A 19,068-nucleotide genomic window follows, 5' to 3' on the forward strand; every position below is an offset into this window, starting at 1 on the left:
ACCACGGGGCCTCTTCCGTGGAGGCATGTTGGGTTCTTGTTCCATCTCCTTTTCAGATTGTTCTGAGGAGGTATCAGTGGCCTGCTGGACAAATGAAACCTCTCCTCCATCAGAATCTGTTTCGTCCATTTCCTGAAGCAAGGCAAAGCCTGTTGCGCGGAGAGGTTCTTCCTGCGTGGCAGTGATACGGAGGCCATCCTGATGTGCGTTCTCAGAAATGCGAACAAGAAATGATTCTCCCGCCTGGGTTGGTCTCCTTTTATGCACAGCACTGTGCTGTAGTCAAGCAATGTCACTTCCTCACATACACAGTGACAATGGAACAATGGAAGATCTGTGCTGAGAGTCAAGGAAGGTGTGAATGTGTGTCTTTCATATTTGCAGGTCAGTCAATGTGTGGGATATTTTGTATAGATACGGCAGGCATTTCTGAAAGTTGTAACACAGAGGTCAAAGGAGCTTGTAAAGAAAAGCGTCTGGACTTCTTAAAGAAGTCTTATTTCCTACTCAGAAATCTACCAGTGACAGAAGCAATTGTAAGGAGGTTTTAGGTGCAGCACCATATACCTCCTTGCTGCGAGTTTTGCCTTGATCACGCACCATCTTGTCTGGGAATACACATTTTTCCATAGCAACCTGTAGTTGCCAAGTGTTCATTGACCAATCTCTAGGGTTGCATGACCAAAGCCTTAGCAACTGATTTGACTGGAAAATATATGTTTTTACCTTTGACTAATGGTTGCCAGATCGTCACAGACCAGTCTCTACACTTATGTGAGCTGTGCTTTATAATCACTGTGCATTTGCACATTTTGCAACCCACCTCCACTCAAACTCATCCTTTTACCATTGCATAAAGCCGTCTCTTTACTTACAAGATGGGTAAGTTGGGTGGGGGCCTTGCTGCTGCTTTCCATGCCCTGTGCTCTCTCTCTCTGCCTTACGCATTGTGTTCATGCAAAGTTGGGGCGATCCCCAACACCAAATATAAAATATCTCAAGCAGAAATGACTGCCTTCTTTTTATTTTTGATTATAGTTGGTCTGACTGAACAGTTAGATTGAAAATCAGCACAGCAAACAGAACACAATCTCTCTGCCTCTCCGTTTCTGTAACTTTACTTCATTGTCTCTCTAGTGAGTCATTATTTTCCAGAGTCACAGATTTGTTGCCGTTGCAGTTGTGTAATGTTCATCGGTGTTCCCTGAAGAGGTTGCACTCTAAGAAAATGAAGGCAATTTGTTTCATTCCCCAGTTCGGCACCTTCTGTCATGCCAGCTGTCAGCGCTGTGTCACAGGCCACACAGAGCACCAGGAACTGATGCATGTAAATGACTACAAAGAGCTTACATGTCTCTTAGACAACACACATACACACATACCATAATTCTGAGATAAAAGACAATGTTCAAACAATCCTTTTGCCTGCTGAGTCTCCAGTAAAGGCTTCTTGAAAAAATATATTTGTGAAGGATGAGAATAATTGTAAATTCACGCAGCATTAATTCCCTCAGCACTAAACCACATTCATGCAATCCTTTCCTTTCAGTTACTGTATTTCCCCATTTTTAAAACAAAAGATTATTTACTCTGACTGATTCTTTCCACTGTGTTAAAATGCTCTTCTGTGTCAACGCTGAAATACTGTTTGTTAATGCTTCGGGATAAAAGTCTTAAACATTCACTACTTGAGGTTCTGCAAGCTGTTAAAATACTTTTGACAATAATGGGAAGGGATTCAAGTTCACTGGACCCAAACTGATCAGCCTCAACATTAAAACCACATTCGTAATATAGTGTGGGTCCCTTCCCTTGCTTGCTGTGGCATTGGCATACAACCTATGCAGATGTCCTGTGGTGTTTGCCACTGGGACATTGGCAGCAGAGTGGGTGATCCATGGATTAAGCTTGCTCCAGCCCGGGGGGGCTTCTCAATTGGGCCGACACATGGGGAGTTTGGATGCAGGGTTAATACCTCAAGCCTAGTTTATGGTCACTGCATTGGATGTTGTGCATCACCACAGCCTCTTAACCATTTGTGCTGGTGCTTGAGAGACAAAGCGCTCGCTTCAATCTTAACCTGAATGAAAGGTGTCGCAACTCAGGCGCAACCAGTAGGGGAAAAAAGAATTGAGAAAGTCAAAACAGGAAGCAAAGTGATTGTGGCGTTATTTTCAGAATTCTCTCTAGGCAGTCATTTATGTTTGCAAAATCTCCCTCTCTGCAACATAAGAATCATCTCTCTGGTGACTAAATGACCATCTGAAATGACACCAAAGCGAAGAATGGCAGTCATAACGTCATAAGGGCAGTAATGTTGGGTGTTAAGGAGGTGTTGAGTTCTTTTTGGGTTTTCTTGAGCTGTTATTTGAAGTTTTTGTGATACTGCTGGGTAGTTGAGGTTGTGCTTGGTCTGCACTAAAGTTGAAGTTGGTGGTATGTGTCATAGTAAAATCCAGATGAATGCACTTAATCTTTTCTGTGGTTTGTGGCTGATTCCTGTATACTTGAATACGTTATTTTTAGGGGTGCTTCCACTTGTCTTTGCACTAGGGTAATGTCGGCATAAATGTGCAGTCATATTCATTGTGTTCCCACTAGTGCTGTCAGCGTTAATCTGAAATGACGTTAATGCCACAACACAAATCTCCGTTAACGAGCTACCGCGGATCGCCCCGTGTGTGGGGCCAGACGGCGTCAACACGTTAACGAGCAAACTGCGCTAACGCACTAGTTCCCACCCATGTAATTGAGCATTGCGTGGCACATCCGACATACTGTTTTACTTTTGTCCATGACGCGCTTACCTTCAGGGTCATGCTTCACATGAAGACCAAAATAATTCCAAAGGCCAGATCTGAATGAGGGTGGGGGAGGTTCAATTTGCCATGTTGCAACGAGCTTAGCTTCTGTCTTGCTAGCTTGCACGGCGCTCAGTGGATCTGCACTCGACAGTGCAGCCTAGGCGGAGCAGTCGAACGCAGATCCACTGAGCTCTCAACACAGACAGCATCGTCAGAAGAAAAGTTGATAAAATAAGTTAAAAGTTTTGTATTGTTCATACATATGTGTACCGAACCGAAAGCACTGTATCGAACGGTTCAATATCGATACGAGTATCGTTGTACCCCTAGTTATTTTCTCTTATCTTGCATAGTCTAAGCTTAAGGTACTCGCATTCCAAACATACCAAGGAGAGTGCTCTGTGAATCATATACATGAAACTGCAAAGAACATGAATGTCTCTCTGTAGTGGAGAATTTATGGCATTAAAGTATCTAAATTTATAAACAACAATCCGAACAAGTCGGAGACAATGTATTCCACTTGATTTATATGTGAGGGGAAAAAAAATCTCAAGAGGCTTCACAGCGCTCTCCGCATTTCGCTCTCAGTCACTGAGTGATTAATTGGCATTTAAGAGGTAAAGCTGCAGCTTAACTCTCCAGCTCTGCCGCAAATGTGAGGCTTTGTCGACCTGATGCAACTGATCTCCAAGATGCTCTTTGGTTTTGGACAGGAAGTACTTATCGGGATTTTCTGCATTTATGTGACGAATTTCTCACTTTTTCCTGATTATTTCAGAGGCATTGTTTTCATGAGTGTTTTAAAAGCTTCTGGCTGTGTTCGTGTGTGTGTTTGTAAGACTGTGTGTGTGCTTGACTCACGGAAAAGAGGGCATCCGACTGTGAAAAGAAAGAGTGATCATCTCGATTTCTCTGTTCCCCATGCTCAGCAAGTCAGCCCATCACCAGAGTGAGGAAGTGCTTTTAATGCTGGAGAGGATGGGTGGGTCTGAAGGGGGTGGGTGCAGGGTGGAGGGTGACAAGTACAGAAAGATGATCGTAATACAAAAGGGCAGTGTGGATGGCCCAAATGCACTCAGCTTGAGTTGTGTGATACGTGACACACCCGCCCTCGAGACAAGACAATAACGGCAAATGCATGGACTCATCAGTCGAGGACAGATCGCTATTACGGACTTATTCATCAGCATAATTAGGGAGAGAAAGAGATGTGGGACAAGTGGCTAGCAGCACTGATGAAAGCTCATCAGCAGGCTCCCTATAGAGCTATGGCCACTGATTGGTGCTGGGGCCATCATTGCCTAGGACCTACTTCAAAATAGGGGCTCTTCACTCTGCTCAACGACAGTAAAATGAACTTAATTGGCTTGCGAAAAGCAGCTTGGCGCAGGGATCATTTTTACATCCCTAACAATCTGAACACTTATTGGCCTGTTCTCTACTACAGTGGGGCAAAAAAGTATTTAGTCAGCCACCGATTGTGCAAGTTCCCCCACTTAAAATGATGACAGAGGTCAGTAATTTGCACCAGAGGTACACTTCAACTGTGAGAGACAGAATGTGAAAAAAAAATCCATGAATTCACATGGTAGGATTTGTAAAGAATTTATTCGTAAATCAGGGTGGAAAATAAGTATTTGGTCAATAACAAAAATACAACTCAATACTGTGTAACATAACCTTTGTTGGCAATAACAGAGGTCAAACGTTTACTATAGGTCTTTACCAGGTTTGCACACACAGTAGCTGGTATTTTGGCCCATTCCTCCATGCAGATCTTCTCAAGAGCAGTGATGTTTTGGGGCTGTCGCCGAGCAACACGGACTTTCAACTCCCGCCACAGATTTTCTATGGGGTTGAGGTCTGGAGACTGGCTAGGCCACTCCAGGACTTTCAAATGCTTCTTACGGAGCCACTCCTTTGTTGCCCGGGCGGTGTGTTTTGGATCATTGTCATGTTGGAAGACCCAGCCTCGTTTCATCTTCAAAGTTCTCACTGTTGGAAGGAGGTTTTGGCTCAAAATCTCACGATACTTGGCCCCATTCATTCTGTCCTTAACACGGATCAGTCGTCCTGTCCCCTTGGCAGAAAAACAGCCCCATAGCATGATGTTTCCACCCCCATGCTTCACAGTAGGTATGGTGTTCTTGGGATGCAACTCAGTATTCTTCTTCCTCCAAACACGACGAGTTGAGTTTATACCAAAAAGTTCTACTTTGGTTTCATCTGACCACATGACATTCTCCCAATCCTCTGCTGTATCATCCATGTGCTCTCTGGCAAACTTCAGACGGGCCTGGACATGCACTGGCTTCAGCAGCGGAACACGTCTGGCACTGCGGGATTTGATTCCCTGCCGTTGTAGTGCGTTACTGATGGTGACCTTTGTTACTTTGGTCCCAGCTCTCTGCAGGTCATTCACCAGGTCCCCCCGTGTGGTTCTGGGATCTTTGCTCACCGTTCTCATGATCATTTTGACCCCACGGGATGAGATCTTGCGTGGAGCCCCAGATCGAGGGAGATTATCAGTGGTCTTGTATGTCTTCCATTTTCTGATGATTGCTCCCACAGTTGATTTTTTCACACCAAGCTGCTTGCCTATTGTAGATTCACTCTTCCCAGTCTGGTGCAGGTCTACAATTCTTTTCCTGGTGTCCTTCGAAAGCTCTTTGGTCTTGGCCATGGCGGAGTTTGGAGTCTGACTGGTTGAGGCTGTGGACAGGTGTCTTTTATACAGATGATGAGGTCAAACAGGTGCCATTCATACAGGTAACGAGTGGGGGACAGAAAAGCTTCTTACAGAAGACGTTACAGGTCTGTGAGAGCCAGGGATTTTCCTTGTTTCAGGTGACCAAATACTTATTTTCCACCCTGATTTACGAATAAATTCTTTACAAATCCTACCATGTGAATTCATGGATTTTTTTTTCACATTCTGTCTCTCACAGTTGAAGTGTACCTCTGGTGCAAATTACTGACCTCTGTCATCATTTTAAGTGGGGGAACTTGCACAATCGGTGGCTGACTAAATACTTTTTTGCCCCACTGTATGTAAGTGTTGGATACACAATGCAAATAAATATCTCAGTGAAATCTTAAAATGCTGCTCTTACCTCGAGTTTTTCAAAAACACTTGTTCCTTATTTTAGTTTCTAACTTTGCATAACCGTTCAAGAGTCACAGAAACATTGTCAGGGCACTCCAACTTTATTTTCCTTCCCTCACTAATGTCACTGACTCACTGCTTCTTAATGTCAGTGATCTGCAAATTAAAGTCAGTGCTGACCCCCGCACCCCACCCTCCCCCACCCCAGAGAAGAGCATAGAAAGCAAACAAAATGTTGAATATAATTATAGAAGCTGGGATGTGAAAAGGTTACTTCCACATCCGCTTTCACAGCATTATGAGGTTTCCTCAAGTGTTCAGCCATTAATTTCAGACCTGTGTTTTTGCCCTTTAATTGGTTAATTTATCAAGTTTAACGACAGCTCCCACACTTGTATTCGTTGTGCAGTTTTGTTTGTGCTCCAGAAAGTTCTCAGTGATAGCTGAAGGAATATATATCTATTGATATATTTGACTTCAATATACCCAGTGGACTGTCATGATAACCTATCGTATAAACTTTAAGGGGAAGAAAAAAGAAACAGCTTATTTACATTATCATTAGAAAGGTCATAAATACAAAATAAATACTACAAAAAATCAGTAGTTGCCTGGTGATTTTATTGATTTTTTTTTCACATTCAGCAATGTGAAAGCATTGCAAGCAGCTGAAGTGGACACATGGTACCTCAACCTTTGGGCAAACACTTTCAGTCAACAGTCTGTGGCACAGCTATTTCAAAGGCAGCAAGATCAAAACTTAATTGCACACTTTCACAATAATTTTGGTCATGCCATTGTCTCCAATGCTATGTAACTCACTGGCATTTTGGCTGTCCCTATCCTGTTTTTCTAAGTTGGATTTCATCTGTAGACAGCATAAAACATGGGTGTAGCTTCCAGGTCTAAAAAGTGAAGCTAACATAGAAGTGCCTTAAGCGTGCATGCTTTTTTAATGGCCACCAGTGGTTGATACCAATAGAGGTTTCTTGAGTTACATCATGTGCATAGTACTCGAAAGCTGTCTACCATACTGAGCGTGTCATGAGGGGGGAAAAATTAGATTCCTTGACTAGTTAGTGAGCGGTTTCTTGATGCTATTGGTAGTGACACAGTAAAACTTGATTTTAACCCACTTTTAATAATAATTAATTACAAGCAATTACATTTTCCCAGCACATTGGGGAATAGACATGACATTTCTAGCAACTGGTGGCTGCCAGATTTTTCAATTTACTGTACAACATCACATGACCAAAATGGTAAATGAGTAAACTTCACGTGGTTAGCGGTACATCAAAACCTCTGAAGAAGGGAAAATTTCTTCTGCTGAGCTCATGGTCTCAGACACTCATTTTGTAATAGAATTACATTTTATACGTATGTGTAAGCATGTATCAATTATCGAGTTCCAACTCGATAATGAACACATCGCAATGTGTATATAAAAATCAGAAAAACAGCTTTATTTAATCAATTTAAATCCTAACATTGTTTCAAAAAGACCCTAAATTGAATAAGCGGAAGAAAATTAATGGATGTTTCAGAAAGAAGGAGGAGTTATGCTCATTGGTTAACAACCTATAATCGACAAGTTATTGGCCAACGAATGTGCTGATTCACCATCAGTCCTGCCCTTCTCTTGTCATATCCAATTTCGAAACACCAAAAAGGCCAAAAGCAGCTTGAGCCTTCAGAGCAGCAGCTGTCCTTCCTGCTTTGGTCAGCTGGAGCTCAAATCATGTGAGAAAGTGGTTTTCATAGTGATTTGGTCATATATGGACAGGAAGAGAGAACTGCAGAGTTATTAACTAACTCACACTGGCTTACAAGGTTGGATAGGAAGGAACATCTGTAATTTGCACTGATATTGAATGTTAAGTTTAATCAAACCAAATACTGGATCCCTGTCGCTCAAAGCAGTCAAGCTGTAAATAATGCATAACCTTAACCCCTGAAGTAAAATTAGGCATTTTGACAAGTCTACAAGACTGAGTTTTGGAGCCATTTGTCATTTCTTCATTTTTCTTAACCGCACTAAAGTCTCGTCTCTTCTAACCTTTAACCCAAGCAGTTGGTTTAAATAAGGCTTACAGTGTGGATATTTAAGTCACTGTTTATCACTTTGAAACAAACCCTCATTTTATTCCTTGAATGCCCACACTGTTATATTGTTCAGCAACACTTTTAGAGCCTGACTGCGCTAAATATAAAGCACCATCCTTTATGATGGAGCATTAGAGGGAGTCAGAAATGTGGGGTTTATGGGACTGAGTGATGGTGAAGAAAGAAAGTAAATGAATTCAATAAAGTTGATGTCATTAAATTAAGCCATTTATTCCATTTTTCAGTTTTGCATTTGATGGAATTTCTCCAGTGATCACCTTTTATTCCCCAGCACAGTTCTATATCAAATCTAATCTCTGATTCAGCATGACACTTCGACTTTTGCTATGTGATTCTTTTTTTCTCCATCACAGTGAGGCACTTTATTTCACTGCCAAGAGAGCTGTAGCAAAATGCTGCACCAGAAGCCGTCTTGAACCAAACATGACCTGACCATATGGCATTAGAGCCCTCAGTGGCCGTATACATGCATAAAACGGCATGACTAGGAAGTGTCACCCGGAGGAGCTGAAGTCTTTTGGTTGAACATATAGACAATCAAAAGGGAGGAGAGGAGATTTTTTCTTTTTTGTACCTATTTTAGAGACTGCATAGTAGATCATAGTGTATTTTTCTATGGAGCTGAAATTAAATAAGTGATGTGGAGCTTTGTGCTTGATATGAATATTACTTCATCTCAAATTCTTCCTGCTTTGATTAGCTGGAGCTCAATTCATGTAAGAAAGTGTCTTTCATAGTCTCCTATAGTAATATCCCACTCATTCAGACATTTTCTTTATCATTACAGTGGGTGAAATCTGCTACTAAACAATGTATCTCTTAAAGAATAAGACATTTTATTGCACAATTTACAGATTCATACGTTGTAATTGCTTGGATTGGTTATGCATGTCATGACTGGAAGTTTCTCACTTTTTTTTTTACTGTAAAATGGTGGTTACATCCAACTTTGACCACTGACCCTTTGGATTGGACTCCCACAAATTGTCATAAGTATAATGTGTCATCAAGACTGCAAGGCAAAAAGTGTTAATTAAGGCCACCTTTCAGACCTTTGTCACTGATATCAAAGTGAGTTTTGAGTCTGTAGCCCAAGAATGATCAAACTACTGTTTGGTAAATGCATTGATGTTTAAATGGCACCTTTCTAGTCCATTTGAACACTCAGAATTACACACTGTCTAGCATTCATATGCACACTCACTCCAGTGGATGTATTGGGGGAAACCAAGGGTTCACCTTGAACTTTGACACATAGTAGGAAGGTACATCTGTAGATCAGATGAGATTGCTTAATGTGCAGCATGTTTCCAGAGATTCATATATTCTGTCAAGTCTTTCCTTTCCAATTTCTTGCAATTGAACGATGGCCCCATGCTTGAAAACAGATTATAAATAAATGTAATTAAAGGAAAATTAGCTGAACCTTGCTTGTTTGTGCTTCACAACATTTACACAGCATTAAGAGTGCTTTATGTGCCTGTCAAACACACTGCACAAAACCTGCTTTTTAGTGTGCCGGCCTTTATTTACAATGCCGAACCAATACTATGTCTTTTTTCAGTTACTGGACAAAAAAGCCTTCAAAAGCTTTTCAAGGTGTTACCCTAGCATAGCACCCCATTATAAATCCTCGCTTGCAGTTGCAAAATATGAGAGGCAACATCTGCTGAGTCTGTAGTTTGACATAAACTAAAACATCCTTCAGAAACTTCAAGGCTTTACAGTGTTTTTATCTCATAGGCAAGACACGTAACAATCCAGCGAGGGATGCTCACTTCTAGCCAGTTGTAAAAAGAGGTCATTTTCAAGCAAAGTAGGGCCCTCACCCAGTCGTGGTGGAAAGATGCCTGACACAAGCAAATGTCCGATGAGCCTGTGTGTGTGTAAAACCTATAATCTTGACCTGTTACGTGGTCCCTGATGACCTTGTCTATGTGCACAGTATGTCTGAACTAATGGGTTGTTTGTTCAAGGATCTTTAGAGGCATGAAGCGGCTCAACAACAAAGCCCTCTATCACATGAAGGAGACTTAAGGGAAAACAGGAAATGCACATATGGACACATCTGCCGTCTGAAAAATAATTAATCGGGGTTCAGTAACGGATGGCCGTTCATTTCACAGCTATTTTTGAATGCTATCAAAGCATGCTGATGGTGCAGTCCATGTGCTATTTGAACAAGCTTCTTCTTCCTTTTTTTTTTTTCTCCAGCCGCCATCCATGAATGTAAAACACGCCCAGATAAATCGTCCATTGTGACGGGAACATGATTACATGAAGCTGCGGCTGTAGGCCATTCAGCAGGCAGACAGAGCGCCATGTCACCTCTAAGAGAGCTTTGAATAAATGTCCCCGTCTCCACCAAGGCCCACTTCTTTAATCAGGGTGTCGGATGGTAATGATTAGCTTCCTGTGTGTGTGTGCGCTTCTCAGCAGTCGAATCATAAGCGCACGCCGTTAATAATCTGCCTGGAGAGACAATGCCCTTCTTTACCTTCAGCTAATCCAGCCCTAATCTGAAGCACATTGTTGCTTCTTTTTTCATTATTAAATTTCATTTATTTTGACAAGTACTTTCATGGAATCATATTCAAGGAGACGGAGATGCAAGATGATTACATCTAAATCCCCCAACTAGGTTAAATTATATAGTCGACTGGTATCCCAGAGAGAAAGAAACACTGATGGGGGCTGTTTTTTCCCTTCTGCTTTGGGTCACAACTCAGGAGGGGAGGATTACTGCAGCATCATTTCATTCAGTCTCTATATCCAAAACCTGGATTAGTAACAGGGAGAGGGATTAGAATTTATTATCACTATCCATGCCCAGGCATCTGTTAAGGGCACTGGTCCTTGAAAGGAAACATATTTTTGCTATTAAGCAAATGCTGGTTGAAGTGCATGCCTTTGTCTTTGGTGTGTTGGCTCTCACTGTGGAGTAGGTCACAAAAAGGTCCAGTTCCAGTTATTTTCTATGAGACAGTTTGATTGTTTGGGTGGCTTAGGAGTCTTGAAGTTAATAATTCAACAATAAAAAGAAAAAAGTTTCAAGATTTAAGTGCATCTAAATTCCGAAGCTATGCGCTTTCTCTGCTCCAGTTTTAATTAACACAACAAGTATCATGTCTGCCTGTGACATTCAAACTCATTAACTCTGAAGATAAATGAAATTACTTAATAATACTCAGCGCATAATTAGGAAATCAGACTGGCGTATAGTAGGAGTTTCTTTAAAATCCATTTGCTTATTTTTATGAGGTACTCTTTATACAAATATCTTTGGACTTGGCATAGAATATCTGTGTGCATTTGTCAATAGCATTTATCGTCATGCTCAGATGCGCTTCAGGGAACAGCATATGCAGCGTGGTACTTTGAGACAAAGAGAAGAGTTAACCTTGAAGTATTGATTTTCTGCCATCGTGCACATGTACTCTATATCCACAGCTATGTGCTCATTTGTCTCTTTCTCTCTCCTTTCTGTTTCTCCTTGTGCAGAGATACTGAATGGGGGCGTTTATGTTGACCAGAACAAATTCCTATGTCACGCAGACACCATCCATTGGCGTGACATTATCAAGAACCCCCAAGCTGAGCTGCTGGTGGTGCCGTCCAACAACAGCAACAATGGATGTGAGTACAGAGTGAGGGTGAAAACCGGTAGAACCAGTAGTTTTTGATTAGATTAACCTTCTGACCTCTAAGTCACTGGTGATGCCCCCAAGCTATGAACACTTAAGTTCTTGTTTTAAAGAAGAGGTAAATGGGATTTTATAGGCTAAAAGCACCCCAGTAGACCTGAATTGGATAAGTAGAAGAAGATGGATGAATGAAGGATGGAGGTTTCGGAACAAATTGGCAAGAAGCTATTAATCCACATAGCCAAAAGTATACATACAGACTCAAATATATACATATATTCACTTAAATCTTTTAAAAGTTTGGTGTTGAAAGTTCAATAATGTCTTTTACCTCAACAATACCAAGCCCTGTAAACTCCTCATTAGTGATCATAATAGACTACAACTGGTAGTTTCTCTTTGCCAGCATAGAAAAGGTTTGTTTGACAACACGAATGGGGTTAAACACTATTCAAAGCAATGGGAAAGTCCAATGAATTCAGTGAAGCTGTAAGAAGAATAATTGGAGATTTACACAGCTTTGGAAGGTCTCTTCCCGCCATTTCTAAACAACTGCAGATTCCAAAATCATAAAGTCATTAAATATGTGTCATTCCACCCTGGAAATAGAACAAAATTACCATGACATTCATGCCCATGATGAGTGGATGTAACCTTCTGATCACAACTGTATATACGTCATATACAGGTTTAATATGACAGATATACTTAATGTCTGGCACTGAAACCACATCCACAGCTGTTCAAACCTTCTGTTTGGGTGGGGCAGCCAATTATAAGAAAGCTGGCTTAAGGAAAAGTTAATGGAGTCAAATAGGACTGTTTCAAGCAGTAAATGAACTAACAGGCAGCTGCACTAAGGTCCAGTATAAGATACCTAAGGGTCATTTTAACTGTGAATCATGCAAAGCTTCTCTACTAGAGTCCAAGAATAAAAATGTGGAGCAAGATATGAATGTAATAGGTGCCCTTTAAAGTATTGTCAGTGAAATGTTAAAGTGGCACATTCCAACATACTGTAGAAACACACACACACACACACACACACACACACACACAGACACACACACACACACACACACACACACACATCCAGCAGCAATCACACCCTATCCTCATTCTGTTTGCCTGGCGGTCATTTGGAAGCAAAATCACATAGTGTTAGATCAACCCGTGAACCTTTCTATTGTAGTGGTATGTTAACGACTTTGCAGCAAGGCCCATGGAGCTGCTGTCTGCTGTGGTCTTTTTAAATCTCAGTGAATCTGACAGCTGGTTTGAAGCTGCCCACTTCCCTTGTTACCCAACCACCTCACCCCTTTTGTGGTCCCGGCTGTCCCTCAGCTCCCTCTGCTTTGGCCATAACAGGCGTCAGTATCCGGCGGACTTTCTGTCAGAGGAACTGGCTGCTAAAGACAACTCTTTCAAACTTTTCTGCGCATTTATGGGCAAGCCTTTTGCTCATATTGAGGGATGGAAAGCTGTTTCTTCAGGGTCTCTGTATCAAAACGTGTCAGGGTGAACAATGGGGACAGCTGTGGCACCGAGTGGCAGCAAAGACATAGACAATGGGGCAAATGAAAAGGCGTTATGACCTTTTTTTTACACTTTGCAGAATGAACAGAATACAATCTGACTAGCATGAGCAGGGATCAGGACATCATGCAAAGCCTGTTTCTAGACAGTAAAGGTTGGGGAAGACACTGTACAAGTACAATGTGCGTGAAACATTGCTATTTTGTTGATGAGATGCCACTGATGTAGGAGGAAGGGGATGAAAAGAAACAAAGAACAGAGGAGGTGGGCCAAAAATGACAAGAGAGTTTGTGGGAGTGGAGGTTGCCAAATTGAGGCCCTTTGCCAAGTTGTAGTTAGTATTTAACATTAACAACCCCACAGTGGGAGTGGTTGAAGGGGCCGGGTGACAATCTGCCTCACTATTCCACTTACTCTGTAATTAACCCATAGTCAATTAAGTCTTGATGATGGGCCACGGGCAGATGAAGGCTGTGAATGCTCTGTCAGGTCCCACTTTGCCTGCTAGCTCTTGACGGAAGGGAGAAGAAGCCTGTCTTTCATGCTCATGTTTCTCACAGGCCATGAGTCGCCAGTGACTTGAAATCTATTGTTGGATGAGCGGAGGAGATTCGTCAGTTCTGTCACTGTCATTAGTCAAGCAGTTTTAAGGGCATGCACGAGCGAACGATTAGGTGTTTGATGTGTGTGGGGGCAGTGTCTTTAATGTGTGTTTGTGTCAAAACTACGTCGGAAGTTTGCAGAGAGTTCTCTGATGTACGGTGTCTTTTGCAGGCAGACGCTGTCATCGCTCATGTAACGGACGCTGCTGGGGCCATCAGGAGGACCAGTGTCAAACTTGTAAGTGCACTACCGCAGTCCCACCTCAAACTAATGTGATGTAATGTATTGCTTTCCCTGTATAAAATTAAAAATTCTTTCCTATTGCCCTTTACTGATATCACGTGCATGTGTAGCTTTACTTCTTTGCAGATGAGGCCAACTAAAATCCACATTAGGTGTTGGGTCAATCAGAAGACATTTGCCCTGCAAATAAGTGGTGGATCAACTTGGCCAATAATCCCTGAACTTGCTGGTTAGACAAACATCATCCTTTGGGCTGGAAAACTTTTTCACAATAATTACTTATATTGAAAGCTCAATTTTCCATTTGTCTATGGTGCCAAGTTATAAATCCCACTCTGATAACACAACTCCAAAGCTACACCCTTTATTGTAAAGGTAACACTGTGGACCAGTGCTACATGTATTGAAGTTAAGAGTGGTGTCAAATAGCTATGCACAGAGAGAGGCAGTCATGTGAAAAAGAACGTTTTCACATTACGTGGCACTCTGGGGTACACCTCATGATTCAGGAGCTCGCAGAACCACCTTTAGCTGCAGTAACTTGAAGTAATACTTTTCTGTATGACTTTATCAGTCTCATCATTTTGGATGAATTGTGGCCCACTCTTCTCTACAATGTTGCTTCAGTTCAGTTCACGGGGCCGTTGCAGCACCTTAGTTTTTATCTTTTTCAGCCATTCAGTTGTAAATTTGCTGCTTTGCTTTGGGTCATTCCCCGTTATATGAGCCAGTTTGAAGTAAATTTAAGTTGTTGGACTCACATTTGACTCAAGAGTACTTTGGTAGTACATGGTGGATTCAATGACTTTAAGGTGCCCAGGTCCTGTGGCTGCAAAATAAGCCTGAATCATTACCCCACCATAAATCAGCTGATATGAGGTGTTTGTGCTGATATGCTATATTTGGTTTTGTGTGTCATGACCAAACATCTCCACTTTGCTATCGTCTGTGCGAAGGACATTGTTCCAGAAGTCTTGTAGTTTGTTCACTTGCAACTTTGCAAAGCTAAGCTTTACTGCTATGTTTTTTTTTTTAGAAAGAAGAGGCTTTCTCCTGAAAATGCTCCCAAACAAATCTTTTTCTAGTTGTACTCTTATGAACTTGAACATTTTAGATGTTAACTGAGCCCTTTAGTGAACCAAGTTTCATAATGGTAATGGTGTTTTAGATGTGCCTATATGTATTTTTGGCAACAAAACCAAGCTAGTTATTCCCTAAGACTGGCTAATAGTGTTCTAGATCCAATGCATTTCATTCAAACACATATAAAGTATATCATTAGATTTGTGGAAGTGTGAAAAGGTCAGTTTGTGAAGTTTAAATGTGTTATGTTCATTTTAGTGAAAATTTAGACTGTGAAATCTAGCAGTTTATTGGCTAAGCTAGGCTAACCTTACCCTGCAATGCAAAGGCTTGGGGCTAAAATCGATGTTCTTAATCTTACAGTTATGAAATGTTGTTTGAAGACATTATTTCTCTCTGATTTTGCAGGGCTAAGCTAGGAACAACCAGGATATTATTTTTACTTCAGATATAGACAGTCTAGTCTTATGCCAGTAAGCTATGCTAACCAACCTATGACTCATTTGCCTAGCATAGGTCAGTACCCCCACACAAACAGTAATTCATTTTACAACCGAAAAAGTTTTTCAAAATCTATTTATGTAAAGCGCAACAGCAGAACTCAACATAAACACTTAGAAGTAGGCTAATGAAATTCTGTTAAATCACTTATTAGTTTAAGGCCAAGTGACCCCTTGTTTTTACTGACTGGCAGGAGAAAATTAATGATACTGTAAAATCTGCTTTAAAATAATCTGTAATCTCCAGTAATCTGTTTTGGCATAGATTTGCTATTTAAGCTTCATGAGGACTATCCTATTTTTTTCTTTTTCTTCTCATTTTTATTAAAGTTGGACACCAAGCTTATAGCCAATATCTAGAAAATGTATTATTAATTATAGGTAGGAAATAACTGTTCATCACCGTGTGGCAATACTTGGCACATAACAAATAAAAGGGAAAAAATAAGATACCAAAGGAAGGAGTTTAACTAGAGAAATGTTTGTCGTTCATATAATTACAGGATGTTTCCCTCATGGAAAGACTTAGAGAGGCTCTGGCTTGTTTTTCTCAAACTAACAGACTAATAGATTACAGAGGCTTGTTTTTTTTTTCACTACTGCATCATTATGTTCGCAACTCAGCACAGAGTGAGCACAGCAGTTTTTAATGCCTGGGCTTCAAGCTCCTGCTGACTCTCTGGCTGGTCTATCTCCGTCTTTATCAATACTGTGTGGGAGACTGTCCTTTATCAAAAAATGTTGGCTGATGAAATGGGGACAAGCCACACATTACTAATGATACTTACACAGCTCCCGTTAAACTAGTTGAAATAAAATACAGAGAAGAAACTGGAATGGCAGTAAATATTTCCCTGGTTACTGCAAAAGTTGGCATATCAGCAAGTAAAGCCAGGCTTTCTGGGAATCAGAACAGTTGGACAGCGTCTTTGGCCAATTGACTCGCTTGGCTGAAAGCACCCATTGTATAAACACTGATATGGCGAATCTGTGAGATTCAGTTAAATTTTTCCAAACTTTATGTATCTAGGGAAAACCAACTGGGTTTCCACAAGCAAAGCTCCCCCTTAAATTCATTCCTGGACGTTGTCAAACACTATTTTCAGCTGTTCGGTCTCTGAGCTAAAGCTTCGGAGCAGTTAGAGGAGAAGAGTCCTCTTCAAGGGTGTCCAAGGAGGTTCTTGAGACAGAAGACAGTGCTTCATGTTTTTAAAGTACGTCTGTGCTTTCTAGGCAGTGACTCTGTGGTCGCAAACCAACTTGACTGACCTTTAGGTTGCTGAAGCCCCAAATTTCTTCCTGCCTACATGCGACTGAGCAGTTGTGACTAGAGAGGAAGGTTGAGCGTGGTGGTATTGTCTCTCTTTGTGAGTGTAAATGTATGTAGATGTGTGTGCGTGTCTGTGTGTGTGTGCCAGACCTTTAAAATTCAGTCTTTCCACTTCCCGTGCAGTGACAAAAACGGTGTGTGCAGAGCAGTGTGACGGTCGATGCTTCGGGCCTTACGTCAGCGACTGCTGCCATCGCGAATGCGCCGGCGGCTGCTCCGGCCCCAAGGACACAGACTGCTTTGTACGTCACACACACACACACACACACACACTTCCTCACTCTTTAACTCTCTTTACTTCTTTTATTTCTGCCTTCAACACACACGTACAGTGACCAAAAAAAAGAAAGAAAATCATCCTAGCTACACTCATTCTTCTTCCCATTCCACATCTTTTGTCCAACATCTGTTTGCCATCCTCCCCGCCCGAAAATGATCCACTTTGTTTACCTGCTGATAAATTGTTTGTCATTTTATGGTGCTGTAAACATCTTCCACAGCGGCGCTCTTTAGAGGACAAATTGGGGATTCTGTGTCATAATTAATATCCCTTTTATCACCTCAAGTTCTACCTTTTTCCTCAAACTGGTGCATGACTTCCCCACACATGCTGACAGGGATGATATTGTAGTTGTAATTCACAGAAAGGCTCATCCAATTCAATTACTGCTGTTTCCGCCTGTGGCCACAGACGACAAATCACTTAAGAGGTTTATGGGAAAACATTTCACCATTTACATCATGGCTGTGGATCAATGGCTCCAATTTTTCTCCCATTTGGCGTTCAAAGAGACAAAGGAGAGCCGCATGATTCGCATGTCGCAATCCCACGTAAAAATGAAATGCTGCTGTAATACTCTTTCGCTCATGGTGACTTATGCAGGAAAATCACAGCCCTCCCCATTTGCCTTCAACCTAGCTCACTGCGGTTGTATTCCCTCTGCAGGCTTGCACCAATTTCAACGACAGCGGGGCCTGCGTGACCCAGTGCCCTCAGCCCTTTGTGTACAACCCGACGTCCTTCCAGTTAGAGCACAACCCCAGGGCGAAGTACACCTATGGAGCCTTCTGTGTCAAGAAATGTCCACGTAAGTCTGCACCTAGTTCTCAGCGAATGCAGTGCACATCCAAGCAGCTGCAAAGTGATCTAGTGTGTGTGCCATTACACAACGCTACGCCGCAATAACATAGATGCTGATAATAACGCTCGTAAATAAGTCTTTGTTTTTTGTTTTTTAGAATGTGTGCTGGCGTCTGTTGATGAGTCATTTATCCCCTGTCAATCCTGAAATGGGACCCCAGGCAATTATTTCAAGTCAAGATAGATTACTCAAACATAAATCAAACATAAATAAAGTGTGTATCTCAATCAGCTAGTTGCTATGCCATCTGCTTCAGCTTCTGGCAGCTGAAAAAGCTAATCTTAGCTCGTTCTGTCTTGGATGTGCAGTTACGGTAGTGCAATATTTCAGCGAACGTGCATTAAAATTTGAGTGACATGAAGAGACTGCATGTTCGACTTCTACTGATCATCAGATGATCATACCACAGTCTGGCTCTCCTGTTTCTGCAACCAAGTACTTAGCTAATTCATTACTGTTTCTCACTGATATAGACCATTAGTTTTGATCATTACACAAATGTGATTAGAATACAATCAGTTTCATACAATTAGAGGGGTCCTTCCAGGAATGTGCTTTGATTTTTATAGTATTATATTTCAAATTTACTGTAGGGGTTGTACGCCGTATGCTAAAAGACTGGTGAAGTCCTGTAATTCAGATTTTTGCTGCTTTTTCTATCAGATAACTTTGTCGTGGACCACAGCTCCTGTGTGAGAGCATGTCCCAGCAACAAGATGGAAGTGGAGGAGAACCGGATTAAAATGTGCATCCCTTGCACAGACATCTGTCCAAAAGGTAAACCCAAACAGCGATTTCTGAAAATAAAGTGCGAAATATATAGTTCCTTCAGTCAACTTGTGCTGAATGTCATATTAAAGTGTTTCATGCCTGTTAAACATGGTGGACCAGTTCTGTGAGTCAAACTACTGAAGTAGAAGCCTAGCATACACCTAGCAGAGAAGTTA

At 41.5% G+C, this 19,068-nt stretch overlaps 1 protein-coding gene across 3 annotated transcripts in view; it reads left to right on the forward strand.

The window, feature by feature from the left end:
- Window positions 1–19,068, forward strand: part of LOC146491525 (receptor tyrosine-protein kinase erbB-4-like) — a 361,361-nt gene that overhangs the window by 237,209 nt on the left and 105,084 nt on the right. For all 3 annotated transcript variants that reach the window (XM_085152628.1, XM_085152630.1, XM_085152629.1), the window contains exons 4-8: window positions 11,542–11,676; window positions 13,995–14,060; window positions 17,103–17,221; window positions 17,926–18,067; window positions 18,785–18,898. In XM_085152628.1, the coding sequence (XP_085008754.1) occupies window positions 11,542–11,676; window positions 13,995–14,060; window positions 17,103–17,221; window positions 17,926–18,067; window positions 18,785–18,898 (576 nt within the window). The remainder of the gene's footprint in view (window positions 1–11,541; window positions 11,677–13,994; window positions 14,061–17,102; window positions 17,222–17,925; window positions 18,068–18,784; window positions 18,899–19,068) is intronic.

This window comes from Neolamprologus multifasciatus, chromosome 23, assembly GCF_963576455.1.
Source record: "Neolamprologus multifasciatus chromosome 23, fNeoMul1.2, whole genome shotgun sequence".
Taxonomy (NCBI): domain Eukaryota; kingdom Metazoa; phylum Chordata; class Actinopteri; order Cichliformes; family Cichlidae; genus Neolamprologus; species Neolamprologus multifasciatus.